Source organism: Astatotilapia calliptera, chromosome 5 (assembly GCF_964374335.1).
Source record: "Astatotilapia calliptera chromosome 5, fAstCal68.1, whole genome shotgun sequence".
Classification (NCBI taxonomy): domain Eukaryota; kingdom Metazoa; phylum Chordata; class Actinopteri; order Cichliformes; family Cichlidae; genus Astatotilapia; species Astatotilapia calliptera.
The window spans coordinates 2,507,187-2,525,659 of record NC_137426.1 but is presented as its reverse complement, the minus strand read 5'-3'; the positions used below and the strand labels follow the sequence as shown (position 1 = coordinate 2,525,659).

Here is an 18,473-nt window from a genome sequence, read left to right as displayed (position 1 = left end):
TGATAACATGCTGCACCTCCCTGCTTTGTTCCAGCCTGTGCTGACTCATCTCAAAGTTCAGTTCTGGTCTCGTCACTTTGGTGCAGAAGTTTGGAGGCTCGTCTTGTGCGGGGGTTGAAACCATCTCGCTGCTTTCGTGCTGTGAAGTCTGTGTTTCACCTGAAGTAGCCTGAGAAGTTTTCTTTGCTTTCTGGCAGAAACATCAGTACTCTGTCGTCTGACTGTGTTTACTCTGACTCTGGTTTGGAATCAGCAGGACTACTCATCCTCCACTCCTTCGTCAGACACTGAACTCTACTTTTTACATCCTTTGTCTGATTTTTACAGTTCACTTCATCTCGTGAAGCTCTGTTCTTGTCTCCTGGCTCAGCAGCCACTGACTATTTACACAGAAGCACCGTTTATAATTAAACCTGTCACAGCTGTGGAAAGTTACCCTTAATAGTCAAGTAATCCTGACACGTCTGACTCCCACCCATCCTCAAGAAAACATCCACAAAGGACAAAAACCATGTTTCACTTCTGTCATTTTAAGTTCCTCAACACCTGTTTCCACCTGCTTTGACTTAATTGTTGGACCATTCCAGAGTCTGGGGACAACAGCAGAGCGACCCTGTGGTATATAATGGAACTGAGGCTTTAAAACACATATTGTCTATTTTACAGTCAGTCAAAGCAGCTGAGCTCAGACAGGAGAGATGTGCTGTCTTTGCTTTGTACCAGATTTCTAAAAGCCAAAGAAAAGTCCACAAAAGTATCAGGGGTTATTTGTGACAGAAGGAGAGGAACAAGAGTGAAAAGGAAGGTTTAGAAGATGGTGTTGAGACCTGCTGTGATGGTTTGGAGAGGGTGGAGCTGTTCAGAGGAGGTTCGTGGATGTAGTGAAGGAGGACATGCAGAGGGTCAGTGCGATGAATGAGCTGAGACAGGAGGAGGTGGAGGCAGATGAGTCGCTGTGGTGCCCTCCTCACTTCAGAGCCTCCTTTAAAGCGATGTTTACATCTAGAGCAGGGCGATATGACCAAAAATATTTATCACGATATACATTTAAAAATTTGCGATAACGATATAACTGACAATATAATTGACACCAGACAAAATACTTTACAACTCCACAACTTTATTAGTGCAAAAAAAACCCATCAATGTATTTTCACTTAAACAAGCAGCTGTTTTTTATGTGCATTAAAGTTATATAAAAATGTAACAGTGCAAATTTCTCGCTGACAGTTTAACCAAAAGGCATTTCAGTGGAAACTGGCCGACATGTCCTCAGCATAACCATGTATAATATGCACAAAACTTAAAAAGAGGTTATACACACACACACAATACGGTACGTATCACTCCGCCTACGATAGCCGTAATGCTCCGACAATCCATCAAGCGGTGCGGCTTCGTAGCTCAGCAAAGTCGTACTGAAACATTTGACAGATTTTCGAACGCCGTGCACATAAAATCGTTTCCAGGTCAGTAAACACAACCAGAGTTCATACATAAGGCACACGGGATTATAAGGGGCTCTGTCGACTTTCAGAAAAATCAAAGGATTGATTTTAAGTGCGCCGTATTTTCCAAACAATACGGTAATACCGGCCCGCTAGCATGCGCTACCAAAAATAGTGCTTTGTTGTGTATCTGACGGACGAAAGCCAAACCAGTTCCACACCACTGAAGCTGCATCATTTTTACAAACCAGTTTTGGTTCATCCGTTTCATTTTACGAAGCTTACTGGAAAAACGACTTAAACTTGTTGGTTAAATCTTTGACTTTAGTTAAAAAGAAAAAGGCTGCTTTTTTTGTTTCCTTTATGGGAGATTTTGATTTAGTGAGTTAATAACCTGTTAAATTATGTGACCCCATCTTTATATTTTATTTTCACTATGTATGAAAGTTGCTAATATGTAAGAAATATCTGTTCTCTGAATCTGTAATATATGGTGCATTTTGTTTGTATGTTTATATTACTAATAAAAAAATAAAATAAAAAACGTTTCATTTTATGATCCGCTTTCGCTCTTCTCATTCTGCGTCGCCGCAATGTGCGTATGTAAACAAAGGCACTGCGCATGCGCTTTTTACCCATATTCTATCGCGATATTTCATTTTCCTATCGTTGCCCAAAATTACACCGGTATTACCGTGAACGGTATGATATAGCCCAGCCCTATTTACATCTTCCATCGACACAGCTGTGATGTCATGGTGCTCATTAGGACCACTTACGTTTGACTTCAGAGCAGCTTCGGTGAAACACTGACATCGTCAGATGAACTTCAAGAAACCTGACACCTTTAGGAGTGATGCAACAGAATCGTCCGAAACATTTTGTTTGGCTGAAAAAGTGTTTGTAATATTCATCCTCTCACAGATGAGCTGCAGGTACAAACCTCATGAAACCATCTGCACAACAACTAAAGAGACGAGTGGGAAAAACACATCATCTCTAAGTAACAGCAAACTACTGATAATGATAATAAACTGCTCAAGATGTCACCATTAAGCCTGCAGGGGGGGCTCTGTACAGAGGGAAGTTCCCACCCGAGTCAGAATTTGGCCTCATACTGTGAACATTCCCAGAGGCTCAAAAAAGCTGGGAAAAACTAACCTGTCTGCACTTCGAGGTCCTCCCACTCACAGTTTTCATATTATAAAGGGAACGCTGTGCATGGCTTTATTAGAAAGGGTCACCACAGCAGGGGGCTCCATGTTTGATGCAGCAGATTTTTACACCAGATGCTCCTCCTGGGATTGAATCAGGTGAATGTGTGAACCTCTACAAAACAGAAACGTATCATAGAACAACGAGCTGCTCTGAGGGTTCAGGCTGGACAGTCTGCTGCTGCAGGTGTAAACACCTCAGGTCAGAATTCACCGAAACTCCTGAAAACTTTAGAGAAGGAAAGAAAAAAAATCTGCAAACATTGTTGAGAAACCTTCGTGTGTTGTAGTGAGTCCAAGTATTAAAAAACAGAAGCAATCATTGTGCAGAAATAAAAGCTCGCCCTCATTTCCTGTTAGACAATTTTGTCCAAACTGAGGGTGGAGTCCCTCCTGAGGGTCATCAGATTCGTTTTAGAGGGAAAAGCTTCGACTTCTTGGACCTTTGCCCTCTAAAACAATCTTCACTTCCATGCACTCCAGGAGCTGCACATCATCTCCGGCTTCCTACAAACCTCTTATGGAGGTTTTGCAGCTGTGAGGTCAATTATTATTATTATTATTATTATTAATCCTCACTGTGAGTTTTTGAAAGGAGAAACAGAAAAAGCAGCAAACAGATAAAAAGATGATGGGCTTTATTTTTTATACAAGACACACAAGACATTAAGAAACTTCCTCCGTGTCTAGTTTGTCTCGTCACACAGTCTGAGGAAGAACATCCATCTCTGCAGGAGCGTTTCCTGTGTTTGCTAATTACACTGCGCTCTCATCGTTACCGCCAGAAATCATTTCAGAGTAAGTGCACAGAAACACGTCATACAAATGTGTTCTGACTGACTTTAAGAGACTAATCGAGCCGTTCTGTACCTGAAGCATCAGGGTCAATAATCACATCCAGCACAGGTGCACATCGTCACTGTGTAACCACAGGGTTATTATTTCTGCATCATTTCCCTCTCTGCCCGTCCCCGGTCCTGTGAAACCGTTTCAGCTGCCAGGATGTTTTACTCTACCCGGGAAAAGGTGTTGGAAGTACGAAAGGAGAAACAGAAGGAGGCTGTTGGAGTTAAAGGGAGTCGTGTTGTGTGGAAGGAGAAGTTTGAGGTGCAGAAATGAAGTCCGGCGGCAGAGCTTCAGGCAGCAGAGCTCCTCAATGGCAAACGGGAGGCGGGTCTACGCCATGCTGATGGGAAACAGAGCAGAGAGGAGGAAGGTCAGACTACAAGGTTTACACGTCACCTCATTTCCACCTGCGAGCTCCAGAATCAGAGTTACTGTCCCTCAGAGGCAGGAACAGCTGCAGGCAGTGATCCTGCTTCAAGCGCGCAGGACCAGCCCTCGCTGTCGTGTGAGTACAGGTGTGTTTGTGCGTTACCTGTCGATCAGCGAGTCCCTCATGCTGGTGGCGATGGCGGAGGGCTGCGCCGTGTCACCGAGTCTGAACACGCTCTCGATGACCGACAGCTCCGTGCTGGTTGTGTCCAGGCCGCAGAACGCGCTCCAGTCGTTGACCACCATCCCCGCCGCGATGACCTCGCTGCCCCGGTTCACCGTGCCCGCCTGAACAGGAAGCCGGTGACAAAAATTACAATGCGTCTCGTACCGTCGAGTTCACGTGACGGCGTGCGGGCTGCACTCACCACCAGGGGCACCTGCAGCAGCGACGACAGCTCGTCCTGATCTTCTATCGACGTCTTCGGGTGGACGAGGCCTCCCTGGTTGCTGAACGCGCAGTACGAGCCGACGAGGACCTGCTCCGCTATCGTCTGACGGAAAACCTCCACCTTCAGCGTGTCCGCCAGGATCTCCTCTGTCTCCTGGGAACAGAGTGAGTGTCAGCATGAACCCGGGGAAAACCATACTGCTCTCACAGCCACAGATTGTTGTATTCACTTCCACCACACACAAACACGGCGCTGTTCGCTCTCAAGCTTTAATTTAATGTTTGACATAAAACGCTGGCTGTCGTCCTCTTTGGTTTTTTCAATGACCTCAGTGCGCCATTATTGAATCTCTCTCTGTACAAACACACAGTGTGAGCAGCATACAAGCAGCTTTCAGGTGCATTACCTCCACCTTCTGGCAGCTGTAGCACATTACACCCCATCAGGCGGCTAAAAACAAGGCAAACCTGTTTCACACTATCTGATAAATCAGGCCTCTCTTGAGACATTTTTTAGGTCCTGTTATGTACCCTTGTACTTGCGCCTCTGCAACAGGAAGTGGATCACCTCCAGTGTCCAAGTGTTGATTCCTCAACTGATTTTCATTTTTGGGAAGTGGATGAAGTTGCACGGGGACAAATACGGCGAGACGTCAGCGAGGACCGTGACACAGCTCCTGCACTGAGCCGGCTGAGAAAGCACGAGCCAGAGTTTCAGGTCACATGCCTCAGATGTCTCACTCTCACGCTTTATTTACAGCGCAGACGTCCGCCCTCCAGAAACCAAACTACAGGATGTACAGCAGCGGTCCCCAACCTTTGAGCCACAGACAGTTTAATGTCAGACAATATTTTCACGGACCGGCCTTGAAGGTGTCACGGATAATTACAACAAAACAAAATGATACGACCGAGACAAGAGCTGTGGTATTCTGTAAATATAATAATAAACACTGTAACTTTATTAGCAGCGCCCTCCTGAAACGCACCAACAACACTGAGGGTAACATCCTCCTCTCTGCCCCTTAATGCTCTCTGGTCGCTATGGTAACATGTGAATATTTCTTTCAAAATAAGACAACACGGGAAAAGACCCAGGGAAACCGAGTTAACGATAAAAACCCTGAAACCCATAAATCTCACACCTCTCAACTCTCGCGGGTCGGCACCAAACGACTCACAGAGGGGGCGGGGCCCGGGGACCGCTGCTGCAGACCTCAGTAAATGTGACGGTTTCGGACGGTGTCTGAAGCTCTGACAGAGTTCAGACTCTGAGTCAGTCTCCACTCAATTTCACTCAGTGTGGCAGGACACAAAGACCAAACAGCACACAGTGATAACGGCACACTGTCATCTTCAATCGATGATGCAAACCCAGAGGAAAGATAAAAAACGGCGGGTGTCCTCCTGGCCTCCCCCTCCTCCTGGCCTCCCCCTCCTCCTGGCCTCCCTCCTCAGCTGAAACCTTCCGGTTTGGAAACTTTGGACTCTTTCTTGTGAAATCTGCTCAGAGCCAAACGAGGATCCTCGATATGAAACAGAGGAAGATGCTTGTGCACAGACTGGGCTGTGGGAGGCGGGACTTCCAGCTGCCTGGCTGTTAGCTAAGAACCTCTGACTCAGCTAAATTTCAATAAAGTGTTTTTCTGCTTGACTATTTTGGTCAGGACTGAAATGACGATTGTCCTCCAAGTTGGAAAAATTAGTGAAATTTTAAAAAGAGTTAAATGAATTTATTTAAGCTTTAATTCTAATTGGAAAAATCATTTAGTGAACTAAACCTGCTGCAGTGTGGCAGGTGGTGACCTTTAAGGAAGAGGATGAGCTGAAGAATATTTTGAATACAGTGTCTGTAGAGTAAATGCACAGCCTGAAACATTAAACCGAAACAGCTTGAAAAAAATATCTGAGTGAACTGAATGAGGTTGTTAGAAGCTTCACAGGCGAGTACAGAAGAGTTTCATATTTTACTTCACTAATTTAAGTAAAACGTGAATTATTCCAGCCAAACAAAACGATGTAACCCTCAGAACAGCCGAGGGATGGGGCGCGTTTGATTGTCTCACCCTGTCAAGGTCGGGATGGACCAGCGCGACGTAGTCATTGCAGGCGATGACGTTACCAAGCGCGGACAGCCTCTCCTCGACTCTCTGGATCCTCACGGTGTCTGGGAGGCAGTTTCTGATGTGCTGCAGCTCCTGGTCTGTCGTGTTGTTGGGAACCAGGAGGCCGTGACGATTTCCTGAACAAACGGGAACGAGTCGAGTGAGTCTGACTGCAGCGGTCCGAGCACAGAGGAGTGCGACGGCCATGTTTAAAGATGAAGGCAGGCAGTGGTGTGTTGTGAAGGATGCATACACTGCACACATTTATCCAGCTTTACTCACCCACACACATCCTCCCGATGATGCGACAGCCTGCTATGGAAGCGTGAACCACTGGGATGGTTTCTGACAGCTCCCCTTCAAACACACTGAACACACAACATCAGATTACTTCCAACAGACGAGTAAAATATACGTCAACAAGAACCAAGTGAAACACTGATATCAGTGATCACCATCAGAAGCCACGAGGCTTCCACTTTGTTGGACTTTCATCTCTGCTTTTTGCAGATGCTGTGGCTCTGTTGGTGGCCTCCAGCTCACACTGGAGCGTTAGCTGCAGAGTCTGAAGCAACAGAAATGAGAATCAGCACCTCCAAGTCTGAAGCCACAGTCCTCAGCAAGAAAAGGGCGGAGTGCCCATTCCGGGAAGGAGTTACTGCCCCAACTGGAGGAGCTTAAATATTTCAGGGTCTTCACAAGTGAGAGGAGGGAGGAGTGGGAGATGACAGATGGACTGACGCAGCGTTAGCAGCGACGTGGATGCTGTACCGGTCTGTTCTGGTGAACAGAGACCTGAGTGTGAAAGTGAAGCTGTTGAATTGGTGGCAGATCTACACCTCCACCCTCACCTACAGGTTCTGGGTAGTGACTGAAAGAATCACACTGTCACACGGTCAGGGACTCGGAGTAGAGCCGCTGTTCCTCCTCATTGAAAGGAGCCAGGTGAGGCGTTCTACAGGGAGGAGGCCTGGGGGCGGAGCCAGGGAACGCCTAGGTGTTTACCAAAGTGGTGATGGATGGAGATTATTAAGTTTATTATTATAACACAGCTGACTGAGACCGGATCACCTGGACTGACTCCGGTAGCAGGAAACACACCTCGTTATATAAAGGCTGAGGAATGTGACGCACCTTGATGACATCTGGCTGTAACTTTGGGTCCCAACTTCACCTCAAAGTTATCAAAGTGTGGCGCTTGTTCAAAGGTGAACTCACCTGTAGAAGTTCTCGGAGCCGCCGATGGCCACCAGGCAGTACGTGTTGGTCAGTTTGGCGAAGCAGCCGATCTCGTTGTTTTTCTCAAAGGCGGCTCTCACAGCCATGATGAAGACGGAGGAAGAGGTGGATGATTTACCTGTGAAACACCTGAAAACCAGCAGTGACGGTTTATAGCCCGAAGTCACACCTGTCTGTCTGTTTACCTGGATATTTACGAGCGCTGACAACCAGCTAACTGGCTAACTAACCGGCTACTTTCCCTCAGGTTAGCTTTCAGACCGGAAACGGTCTCATTAAAACGTTTTTAAAATCACTGGACACCCTAAACGTCACACGCCGTGACGTCAGTTCTTCAATAACTTGGTAAAATTTACGTGAAAAGAGGAGAAATCACCTGAAACAGACTCGTGGCCTCCAAACATGCGATGTGGTGCCGTGCCTCAACCCCACGTGTTCACTTCCGCTTCGGGGTTAACGTGGTGACGTAAGACGTAACACATGTGTTTTTTTTTTTCACTTTTAAAACAAACAGCGGTTCCCTCTTTAAAAATCTTAATATATCTTTGTTTTTATTTACTGTCAAGCTGGATTCAAATATTTTTTTATTGTTTCGTTTTAATTTTTTTATTTTATGTCTCATTCATAAAGTCCGTCCAAAAACACTGACGTGTCTCTTTTCGTTCCCGAACGTCCACAAACTGCTGTTTGTTAATAATAAACACAATAAATTATTTTTTTTTTTATTCATTGTTTTTGAAAGTGACGATTCATTTTATTATGGTCCCAATGCAAAGCATGAAATTATCTGTTGCTTTATAAATATTGCTAGTTTCTGACCTTTGACCCTAGTTTGACTTTTACCCATTACTTTTAGAATAGAACAGAATAGAATAGCTTTCATTGTCACTGTTACAAGAACAATGAAAGGCTGTTTGGCATTTCTCTATGTGTGGGAAGTACACAATAGCGTAAGTATTTACACAATCACAGACAAATTTACATTTACACAAGAAAGATATGGACAAGTTATACATACACCTGCAAACATACACGCACATACATACATATGTATATATACATGTATGCATGCGTACATACATACACACACATATTTCCGCATACACGCATACATATATATACATACACATACATGCCATCATTCGTTAAATACATTAATTAAAGTCCTGAGAAGTTTTAGTCGTGTAAAGCTACAATACACTAATGATGTAAAACTGGAATAAATGCAGAAAACTGCAAAATTAAATGCAAAACTACACCGAAAGATACATTCAAAATAATAAGTGTGGTATTAAAATGATAATTATTACCTCTGTTACTGTCTCATACTGTCACCGTGCCTCACGCAGAGCGAGGCTCTGTGGTTAAACAGTCTTGGGCTAAAGTTTTGTCGGTGGCACAAATTCTATGTTTCAGACACTTTGCTGCTTCACTTTTAAATCTAGATTGTTTCTGATACATCTCTGAGATATCAAAAGAATAATCATGATTGTCTTTTTTAAAAAGAACTTTATTGTCATTTAAATGAAATGTATGCAGAGTCAGTGTTTAGTGTGGACCCTTCTTCCCATCCCATGATGAGCAGCTGTTTTTATACAGAAACAAAATCATGTCAATTATGAATTCATTTCTGACACTAAATTATTACACATTCAGGTTTGTTTTTTTAATTTCATATTAATAATCTGTGCTGTTCTGGATGATCTGAAATGAAGGTGTTCTGCCTTCTAAGTTATTTAGTTATTTTTCCAGCAGGTTTTTACACCATGTCTCTGTGCCTGCGAGCGCGTGCACGAGCACAGGAGGAGGCAACATGAAAAAAAATCTTTAAACTGTTTTTTCTTCCTCAACAACCTGCATAGCAACCGCCATCCTCCTCCTCCTCCGTCCTCGTGCTGCGCCGTGGTTTGCTCTCTCAGCCTATCACGTCGGCCTCTCCGCGTGACGTCTTGTTTTGGTGACACTTCCATTAGCTCACCACCTGCGTGACGTCACAGCAGCAGGTTGGTAGAGATGGGTGTGGGGTGGGTTACCAGGGCGGAGGGAACAAAGAGCGGCAGAGAGAAGTAAGAGGTATCACTCCGCCCCAGCGTTAAAGTCTGTTTATACCTGCGCAGGTGCGCCCAGTGTGCCTGATGCGGGCACAGAGTGCATTTAGACTTCCATCTTCATGTGAAGTGTTTCCAAAAGTTTCCTCACAGAAATATAAAAACATCCGAGGACCTGTCACAGCCAACGATCCACCTCATCTTTGGACAAGAGCAGTGTTGGTCAAGTTACTTGAAAAAAGTAATCAGTAACTAATTACTGATTACTTCCCCCAAAAAGTAATCCCGTTACTTTACTGATTACTTATTTTCAAAAGTAATTAATTACTTAGTTACTTAGTTACTTTTTAAAAACACGATTTACAACCTGAAGAGGTGATAAAGTGATAGATCTTTCAGCCCAATTCTACTTTTTCTACATAATCCATCATACAAAATGTAATCAAATGGAAAAGTCTCTTTTTAAAACTTGTTTTATCAGTTTTAATCTTTTAACTTTATGCATCAAGCAAACATTTAATTATATGCAACATTCTCTGACTGGAAGAAATTAGTTTAACATTTAAACCTATTTTCTGCACATTCCAGCTCATAAAATAAAATATTTTGTGTGTTTACACTCAGTCTTTCAAATAGATGCAAGTAAAACACAGCAGAAAATAAATAAAGTCAAAGACTCAGCGGTCCTGTTGCTCTATTTTCACCTGTAAAGCAGGAGTGGGGCAGGCGGAGGTTTACCCTGGTGCAGGTGTGCCGCGGTCAGTGGAAGAATCCGCGAGTTTCTCTGTGAGTTTCCCATTACGTCGTAGCTACTCGGTGCTTGCTTGGAAGTTTAGGGGTTTTTTTTCCGCTGTAAAAAGAAGTTTTCTTCCCACGCACAGCGGACACTAATGTTTTTGTCACTTTTTATGGAATCAAACTCAAAGTAAGGTCAGTACTTCCACGCTTTAAACGCTGCACGCTCATACTCTCTCCCACAATCGATATGTGATCCATTGTTGATCTGCACACAGCTGTTGTCACGAACGACCACTCGCTTACGTCACTGTCATCAGACACTCTTGCAAAAAAAAATCACGGTTTTAGTAACGCAGCGTGCTTACGGGAAAGTAACAGTAATCTAATTACCTTTTGTGCAATGGTAATCCCTTACATCGTTACTGCCCATCTCTGGAGAAGAGTCTCTCTTTGGACCTCTGAAGGGTTGAATAAACACGCCCAGGCAGACGTTAGAGGAGCTTAAAGAGCTTTTTCTCTGTTTATGGATATTTTAAGTTTCTATTTTCACTTATTTTGCATCTATTTTTTCACCGTTTTCATCTCATTGTTTGTATCATTTTGCAGGTCTCTGGTTTGCTATTTGTGGTCATTTTTCGTCTGGAGTTTTACTGCTGTGATCACTCAGTGTCTGATGTCAGTTGTTGTTGGCGTGTCCTTGTCATAAATTCTATTTTTGTCTATTTTCAATCACTCTGGTCTCTTTGTGATCATTTTGCAGAAACCTTTTGTTCTTTACTTTGTTGTTTGTGTTTTGTGTGTTCAGCTTGGTCTGTTTTTTTTTCTCTTTGTTTGTATCTTTGATCACAACAATACGTTTTCTGTCTTTTACTGTGGAAGTCTATGGGGCTGCCACGCTGCTGCCTCTGCTGGACGTAAGAGGAATTGCAGATTGCGGCACTTCCGCGTTGGCTTGGAGATTTCCGCGGAGTGATCCTTCTTCCTCCATCAGGATCTCCACAGCCTTCACTCCGCCGACACGTCGATCGGGATTCTCTGCCTGGAAACATCGCAAACTAATCGGAACCGGCGGCCGACACAGACGGAGCGGTCTCGCGGGCTTCGTGGGGGTCGATTAGGTGGGCTAAAATTAATCTGTGCTCCCCGAGCGGCTGTCGGAGCTCCTGTGCTCTCTGCAGGCGAAGCGATCAGATGTAAACATGTTTGCAGGCTGGAGCGGACCCACACGTGTCACCAACACGGAGTTAGAAAGCCTGAAACACGCGTGATCCCCTCATAATGGGTGACACACGATGCTTAAACAGTCAGGACATGTTTGGTGTTTGTAATGAGGAGCAGGCCGTGGAGGTCTGATGAGGCACAGCTACACAGACACAAACAAACACACTTCTGGTTCCGGGGTTGTCCTCTTAGACTCCGCCCACATCTGCACAGGTGTTCCTGCAGAAGGGAAACATGAACCTGCAGCAGCTTGGGCGTGGTCTTTGAGTTCGCGCGCCTTTAGTTTTCATGCATCTTTTCAGTCATCGGTCTGTTTTTGTTGTTTTGCGTGTATTTTAAGTCTATTTGTGGTCATTCAAGCCTATTTTTAGACATTTGAGTGTCTTTGTTCTCGGTTTGTGTCTGTTTGTGCAGATTTTGCACCAGTTTTTAATTGTTCTGTGTCCCTGACGTCATTTCTACCAATTTTTAGTCATTTTGAGGCTCTTTCTGGCTGTTTTGTATGCAGTTTAAGTTGTTTTTGTATCTCTTTATACTGATTTAAAGTCTTTTTCATCTCATTTTCAGTTCTTGAGTCATCATTTTTGTTTTTTCTTAGTCATTTGTTTCTGCCTCCCACAGACTGCTTTCTTTGAGATAACTGGCAGGCTGACAGTTCGAGTCTGAGCCAAAGCCAGCATGTGTGATTTAATCTGATCATGTACAACATTAAGCACTTTTATAATCATAAACCTTTGCTGCAGTATTTCCAGTAGACATCAGAGATTTCTGGTCTTGTTTTTTACAGAAAAGGCTGATGTGGGATTTTAACCTGCGTATCGTATATCAGCGAATAAAGAAGCTGGAAACATTCAGCACATTTACAGTAAAAATATTAAAGTCGTGGATCTATTACGCATGAAGCAGCGTCTAACGTCTGTCAGCTAACGCCACACAGTCCTGAATCGGTGACAGCCGTTCATCAGAGCAGAGAGAGAATAAAACTGAGGCAAACTCACTCTGGCTTTAATCGAATCAGTAATGCAGATAGGCTGTAATTAATCTGCTGCTGAGAGATTATTTATCTTAATTATTTCCTAGTGGGTGGACCCCATTCGTGCCAAAAGTCTTTCATTACTGACAGAAAAAAAGCGAGAACTGAAGTCAGCGTGGTTTGTTCGAGTATAGCAGCATTCAGAGAGACGGCCTTCTGTGTAACTTTGGTCTCTTTGTTGTCACTTTGTTCATTTTTTGTTGTTTTGTAGAAATATTGAGTCTTTTTGCATTTCGTCACAGTCATTTTCAGTCTCTTTGTGGTCTTTTTGCACCTGTTTTGTGTCATTTTTTCTTTTTTAAGTTGTTTTACAGAAAATCTTTGTGGTTTTTCTGCATTTTGTCATTTTATGTCTCCTAGATGTCACTTTGTCGTCTTTGATGTTGGTTTCTGTCCGTTTTTAGTCATTTTGTGCCTCATTGTGATCATTTTTGTGCATGTTTTGTGTCTGTTTTCAGTCAGCTTGCCTCTTTGTGCTCATTTAAAATCATTTTGCATTCACCGTTGGTCTCTGTGGAGTTGTCAGATCGGAGGTACCTGCCACAGCGTTATGCTGTTGCAGCCAGCAGCTGCTTTCTGTGGGTCACATGTAGTTTTGTGTTCAGATGGGAGCCCTCGGGCTGTGGAAAAGCCGAATCGGTTTGTCGTGAGCTGAAGAGGGCAGCGGCAGAGATAAGGAGGCGCACAAGTCAAAACAAAACAATATCTGAGAGGAGGGAGCTATTTTTAGCTCGGCTTTCTCTCCGGCTGTGATCCGTGCTGCACAGAGTCGAGGAGGGAAGCGAGGCGACCGCTCTGAATGCTGATCAAGACACTCTGAAGTTCAGCTATGAAACACACGTCGCTGTGATGAGTTTGTTCGGTGCTCGTTTGTTCCATTTTAACGGGACTGCTTTCTGACATGACTCATTTCTAACCCATTAATGAGAAGAACTTTGGGGGTTGCCAGATTATTTGAATCGTCAGGTCAGCTCTGTGAATAAAGCCAGTAAACAGCAGATTTATGAATATCTTTATTTATCCAGGAACAAGTATCATGATCCTTTTTTTGTGGTATAGTTCTATAAAAATGGAACGTGGCCGCCGCACCATCACCTGTTGGTTTGTGGCGTCCTAATATGAAGACTCAGGTTGGGCATTTTCCACTTTGTGTTTCGAAGCCGCTTCCTCACTGACCAACAACATGTCCCCAAAACATCTGTTTCTTGGAGCTGCCATCACTTAAGAAATGGGCCTGAATGTCTTGGCCCAACTGGAGTCGATGGCTGTTTTGATGGAGGTCGCCGCCATGATGTCACCTGTTGGTTTCTGAAGTCACGTTTTGAACTTTTATGAGGCGCCTGATGGCAGCAAGCAACTCTTAATATATGCAAAACAAACCAAAGTACACAAATCTCCAGTAAAGCTCTTTTTTATCTACTTGGTTCAGATGAAAGGTGTTTGAAACGAAGCCATCAGCATTTTTACTGTTAAAACAATCCAGCTGTTCTCTTTCTTTCTTTGTGCTCCACTTTAACGCTCATCCAGCAGATGAGCCTCCTCTGGTGTTAGATTTAGATCTGGGCCAAAGGAGAGGCTCATAATCACATTTATGTGAAAATTATCACAAGTTACTGCCTCGGGGTCCGGCCAGAAGGCCACAGTCATTACACATTTGTGAGGCAGTTAATATCTTCTTGTTTTACTGCCGCCGTTTCTTCCACTGGCTCGCCGGCGGTGTTAGAGACTCCGTTTGTCTCTGTGCCTTGAATGAAAAGTGTGAAAATATTCAGCAGCATTTTGTTCTCGTTTGTTCCAGAAACGTCCCAGCTGTCCCCGAGCTGGTGCTCATGCGTCTGAGTCTGGAGCGTCTGGAGCCGCAGGCCGACCAATCAGAAGCTGAACGATTAGTTCAGTTGTTTTTCTCTAAGGTTGAATCATATTTAACATCAGCACTTCTTAACGGTAGGACTCGGTCACACAGACCGGTCTGCAAACATCTGGCAGCCGCCGGCCGTTGCAGCGGTTGCCCATAGTTTATTTGGGTGACACCAACCAAAGCAAGCGGGTGGAGGTTATTGGTACAGCACCATCCTCCAGCAGCTTCCAGCAACCGTCACAAACCAGGGCACAAACATCCCAGCGCTGCTGTGGCTCCACAGGACGTCAGCAGCAGGTGTAGATGCTGCTTCCTGTTACCAGACAGAACTGGCTCTGGTTCGGCCTTCAGGGGAGGACTGCAGAGGAACTCTCAGATCTGAGTGGATGAGACTGCATGATTTATTCAGACTCTCCAAACAGCTTCTGTTCAGACAGTTAATGAACTTAGCAGCGTTTATGCTTTTAGCTGATGATGGCGGTGTTTTCTTACTGTTCCAGCTCGTGAAGCACCGACACACTCGTGTGCTTTATCGTCAGGGTAACACGATGCTGAAAAGCCCTTCTGGTTATGTGTAATTTCCCAGCATGCATTACACATGGCCGGGAAAGCCTGGGCAGCTCGCGGCGATCGTGTTGAGCAGAGTAAGATGATCCCTCGAGCTGCGTCCGGCGAGCTGATTGTGTTTGTCTGATTGGATTGGTGTCCTGGACGGGATTAGGGATGTCCGAGCTGATAACCAGGAGTGGCGGTGATGTCTGCTGTCCGCTTCCTCTCCGTCTGTAGCTCTCTTCCTCGCTATCAAGGCCTTTCTATCTCTGTCCTCTCCCCGTCTCATTTCACCCTCCACTGCATACATTGCACCGCCTCTTCAGTTTAGATAGAAGAAGAGTTTGTGGGTAACAAGCCTTTGACTTTTCACCCTCTTCATTCTGCGGTTTCTTTCAACCTGCCATATTTGCTATTTATTAACCCCAATTAAATGATAAAACTTCTCAGGTAGTCACTGCTCCGTCTTCTCATTCGGCTCTGACTGAAACCAAAAGATCTTTTTAGTGTTTTCCTTCTGTAAGTCCTTTAACCTCAGCTTCCACCTGTGTGTTTTTCCTCAGGCGGGACTCTTTTTCATGACTAAAGATGGGAAGTGATCAGAGCCACGAGAGGAAGGCTGAGGAGGCCGAGAAGGAAACTGAAAAACACGAGCAGTGTGACACAACTGAGGACGCGACTCCTGAAGGTAAACGCTCGACTCCACGATGGAAGCACAGCGATGTGTTTGTTCTCCTGCGTTCACGCCAAGAATCTGGTGTATTTTTAGTAACTGCTGACCTGTAATTATAAAAAAGATTGTTTCCTTTCAGAAGAGGTCGTACTCAGATTTTCATTTTACAGGAGTAAAATGTCACCGCGCACTGAAATGTCATGCAAATTTCAACATTTTTGAAACGTGTTTCTCTTCCACAGAGGTGCCAGGAGAGCTGCCCCAGTGCAGGATGGGAAACAGGAGGGTGGACAGCATGTGTTTCATGATCTCGTGCACTAACTGGTACTGAACTGGTCCCCGTGTGTTGGGCTCGTGATGAAACAGACGCACACTGGAGGATCTGTCTGCGTCTGTGCTGCTACAACAACAAATGCACCGGACTTCACTTTCCTTCAACTCGAAAACAAGACTAATGATAAGAGGAAGGGATGGAAAAGGATTTCAAACGATGGGTCACAAGAGTCGTGGACTGTGTGGGAGATGCTTGGATTTCTGGTCATGCCAATAAAGACTGAACAAAAGTAAAGAAGTGTTGCTCGTCATGCTCTGTGGGTCAGAGAGACGCGAGAGCTGAACTAAGGTTGCTCACTTCAGCTGTTGATGTTCAAAAAGAATTAGACTAGAAAGGAAAGGAAAGGAGGATGGAAGAGGGAAAGGAAGGAAAGAAGGAGATTGGGAAAGGGAAGGAAGTAAGGAAAGGAGAAGGAGGCATAAAAAGGAAGAAAGCTGACAACGGAAGGAAAGGAAGGAAGAAAACGAAAGAAGAAAGGGGGTTAGGGAAGAGGCAGGAAGGAAGGGAAAACGGATGACAGAAAGAGAGGAAAGGAAGGAAGAAAGGAAAGGAAATGAGAGTACCTAAGGAAGGAATGAAACGGGAAGAAGAAGACTAAGAAGGAAAGGGAACAAAGAAGCAGGTAGGAACAAAGGAAGGAAAGAAGGATGAAATAAGGATAGCAAAGGAGAAGTAAGGAATGAGACCAGAAAGGGCAAATGAATTAAGGAGTGAAGGAGGAAAGGGAAAATCAAAGAAGGGAGCAAATATGAAAGGAAGTAAAGAAGGAAGAAAAGAAGGGAACAAAGAAAAGGAGACCTTTGGGTCTAATTTGTTTCACTCAGAGCTGTAAAAATGCAAACACACTGCAGCGTGTTCAGAGTTCAGCAGGAACGACATTAATCAGCAGACCTAAAGACGTTTCAGTTGAAGACGTGATGGATTCATCAGGAACATCATTATTCAAGTCTGTGATAAGATTAATGCTGCATATCTGACACTTACTGTCTCATAATTATGAGAAAGTCTTCAGGTGGTTATAAATCATCTGTGCTTGAGAGGACGGGGCGCCGAATGATTTAAGTTTAATGAATATGAGCTCGGGTTCTAACACAAGTGGCTCCTTTTTCCTTTTTTTCAACAAAGTCGTTCGGAGAACGTCACAAAAGCCCCGACTGGTGTGAACAGACGGGGAATTTTACAGGAAACAAGACGGATGACGTCCCAGCCGGAGACAACATGAGCCTCAGTTTGGTTATTATATCAGATATTACAGCTCGACTGAAATAGTAAAGGAAATAAAGAAGGAAACAATAAGGAAGAAAAGAGGGGAAAAGGAAGCAGAAGGAAGAATGACAGAAGTAGAAAGGAAGGAAATATGAAAAGGAAAGGGTATGAGGATGAAGAAGTTGAAAAGGGAACAACAAATGGAAAGGAACAAATGAAAAAGGAAAGGAAGCAAGGAATTAAGAATCAGTGATGGAAATAAAGAAGTATGGAAGGAAAGGAGGAAAGAAAGGATGAAGGAAAGACATTAGAGAAGATGATGGAAGGGAGGAAGAAAAGGAAACGAATGAACAAACTTAAACTGTAGTTCCTCCTGTGACCACTTGAGGCTCCAGCAGTGACTCAGTGCCTGTAAACTCTGTGCTATGGATCGATTCCTCCTTCCTAACCCTGTACGGGGTTTACAGGCTTTATAACCCACCCAGCTGATGGGTCCAGTCTGTGTCAGAAAGCAGGAATCAGGACTAGAAGATAAGCCTGGTATTAAAATGTCCTTTCATGCGCTTTAACTCGTCCTGAGCAGCCGCCTACAGTGTCTCACATGGTGGTAGAACTTTTAAAGTTTACCCAGAATGCACTTTTTTGGTTTCCTCTGCTGAACTATGAGAAATCAGATCAATAACGTAGCAACGCGTGCTTCTGTGTCTCTACATCACAGACATTACGACAGGAAGACGCCCTTTTCACGTGTCACGGTTCTGGTACAAATAACAGAAATGTGAATTTTGCACAAATATAAGCTAACAATAACTTTGATAACGCTCATGTTGGGCAGACTTACTCACTACTTCCTCTTGTGGTCCAAAATGGCATTACACCAGAGAATCCTGGTGCTGTTTTAACTTTGGGGATCTGTTTTAGACAGAACATCATGGATGTTGCTTCTTCACGTTCTCCTGGTGGGTTCAGTTAATTTTACAATTAAAGAAACATCTTTTCATTTGACCTTCAAGATGAGAAAAATAGCAGCTGTTCAGTGAGGCAGGAGGACAGAGCGTAAGTCTTTCCATAGCAGAGTGTGGACGCGTGTCCTTGTGAGACGTTAGCAGGTCGACTCCGAGGGGAACCCTTAACTTGCTAA

At 44.3% G+C, this 18,473-nt stretch overlaps 1 protein-coding gene and 1 long non-coding RNA gene across 2 annotated transcripts; one reads left to right on the top strand and one right to left on the bottom strand.

Moving 5' to 3' along the window:
- Positions 1-3,283: 3,283 nt before the first annotated feature.
- On the bottom strand, positions 3,284-8,168 carry eif6 (eukaryotic translation initiation factor 6). The gene is made up of 7 exons (XM_026166539.2): positions 8,049-8,168; positions 7,652-7,801; positions 6,716-6,801; positions 6,395-6,570; positions 4,306-4,482; positions 4,041-4,225; positions 3,284-3,848 (listed from the first exon to the last, which is right to left on the bottom strand). Exons 2-7 carry the CDS (start codon positions 7,756-7,758, stop codon positions 3,839-3,841), a joined length of 741 nt encoding a protein of 246 aa, XP_026022324.1. The 5' UTR covers positions 7,759-7,801; positions 8,049-8,168; the 3' UTR covers positions 3,284-3,838.
- Positions 8,169-11,382: 3,214 nt separating this feature from the next.
- On the top strand, positions 11,383-16,360 carry LOC113021797 (uncharacterized). The gene is made up of 3 exons (XR_003272357.2): positions 11,383-11,576; positions 15,683-15,807; positions 16,035-16,360. It is a non-coding gene; the product is annotated as an uncharacterized LOC113021797 (long non-coding RNA).
- The last annotated feature ends 2,113 nt before the right edge of the window (positions 16,361-18,473 follow it).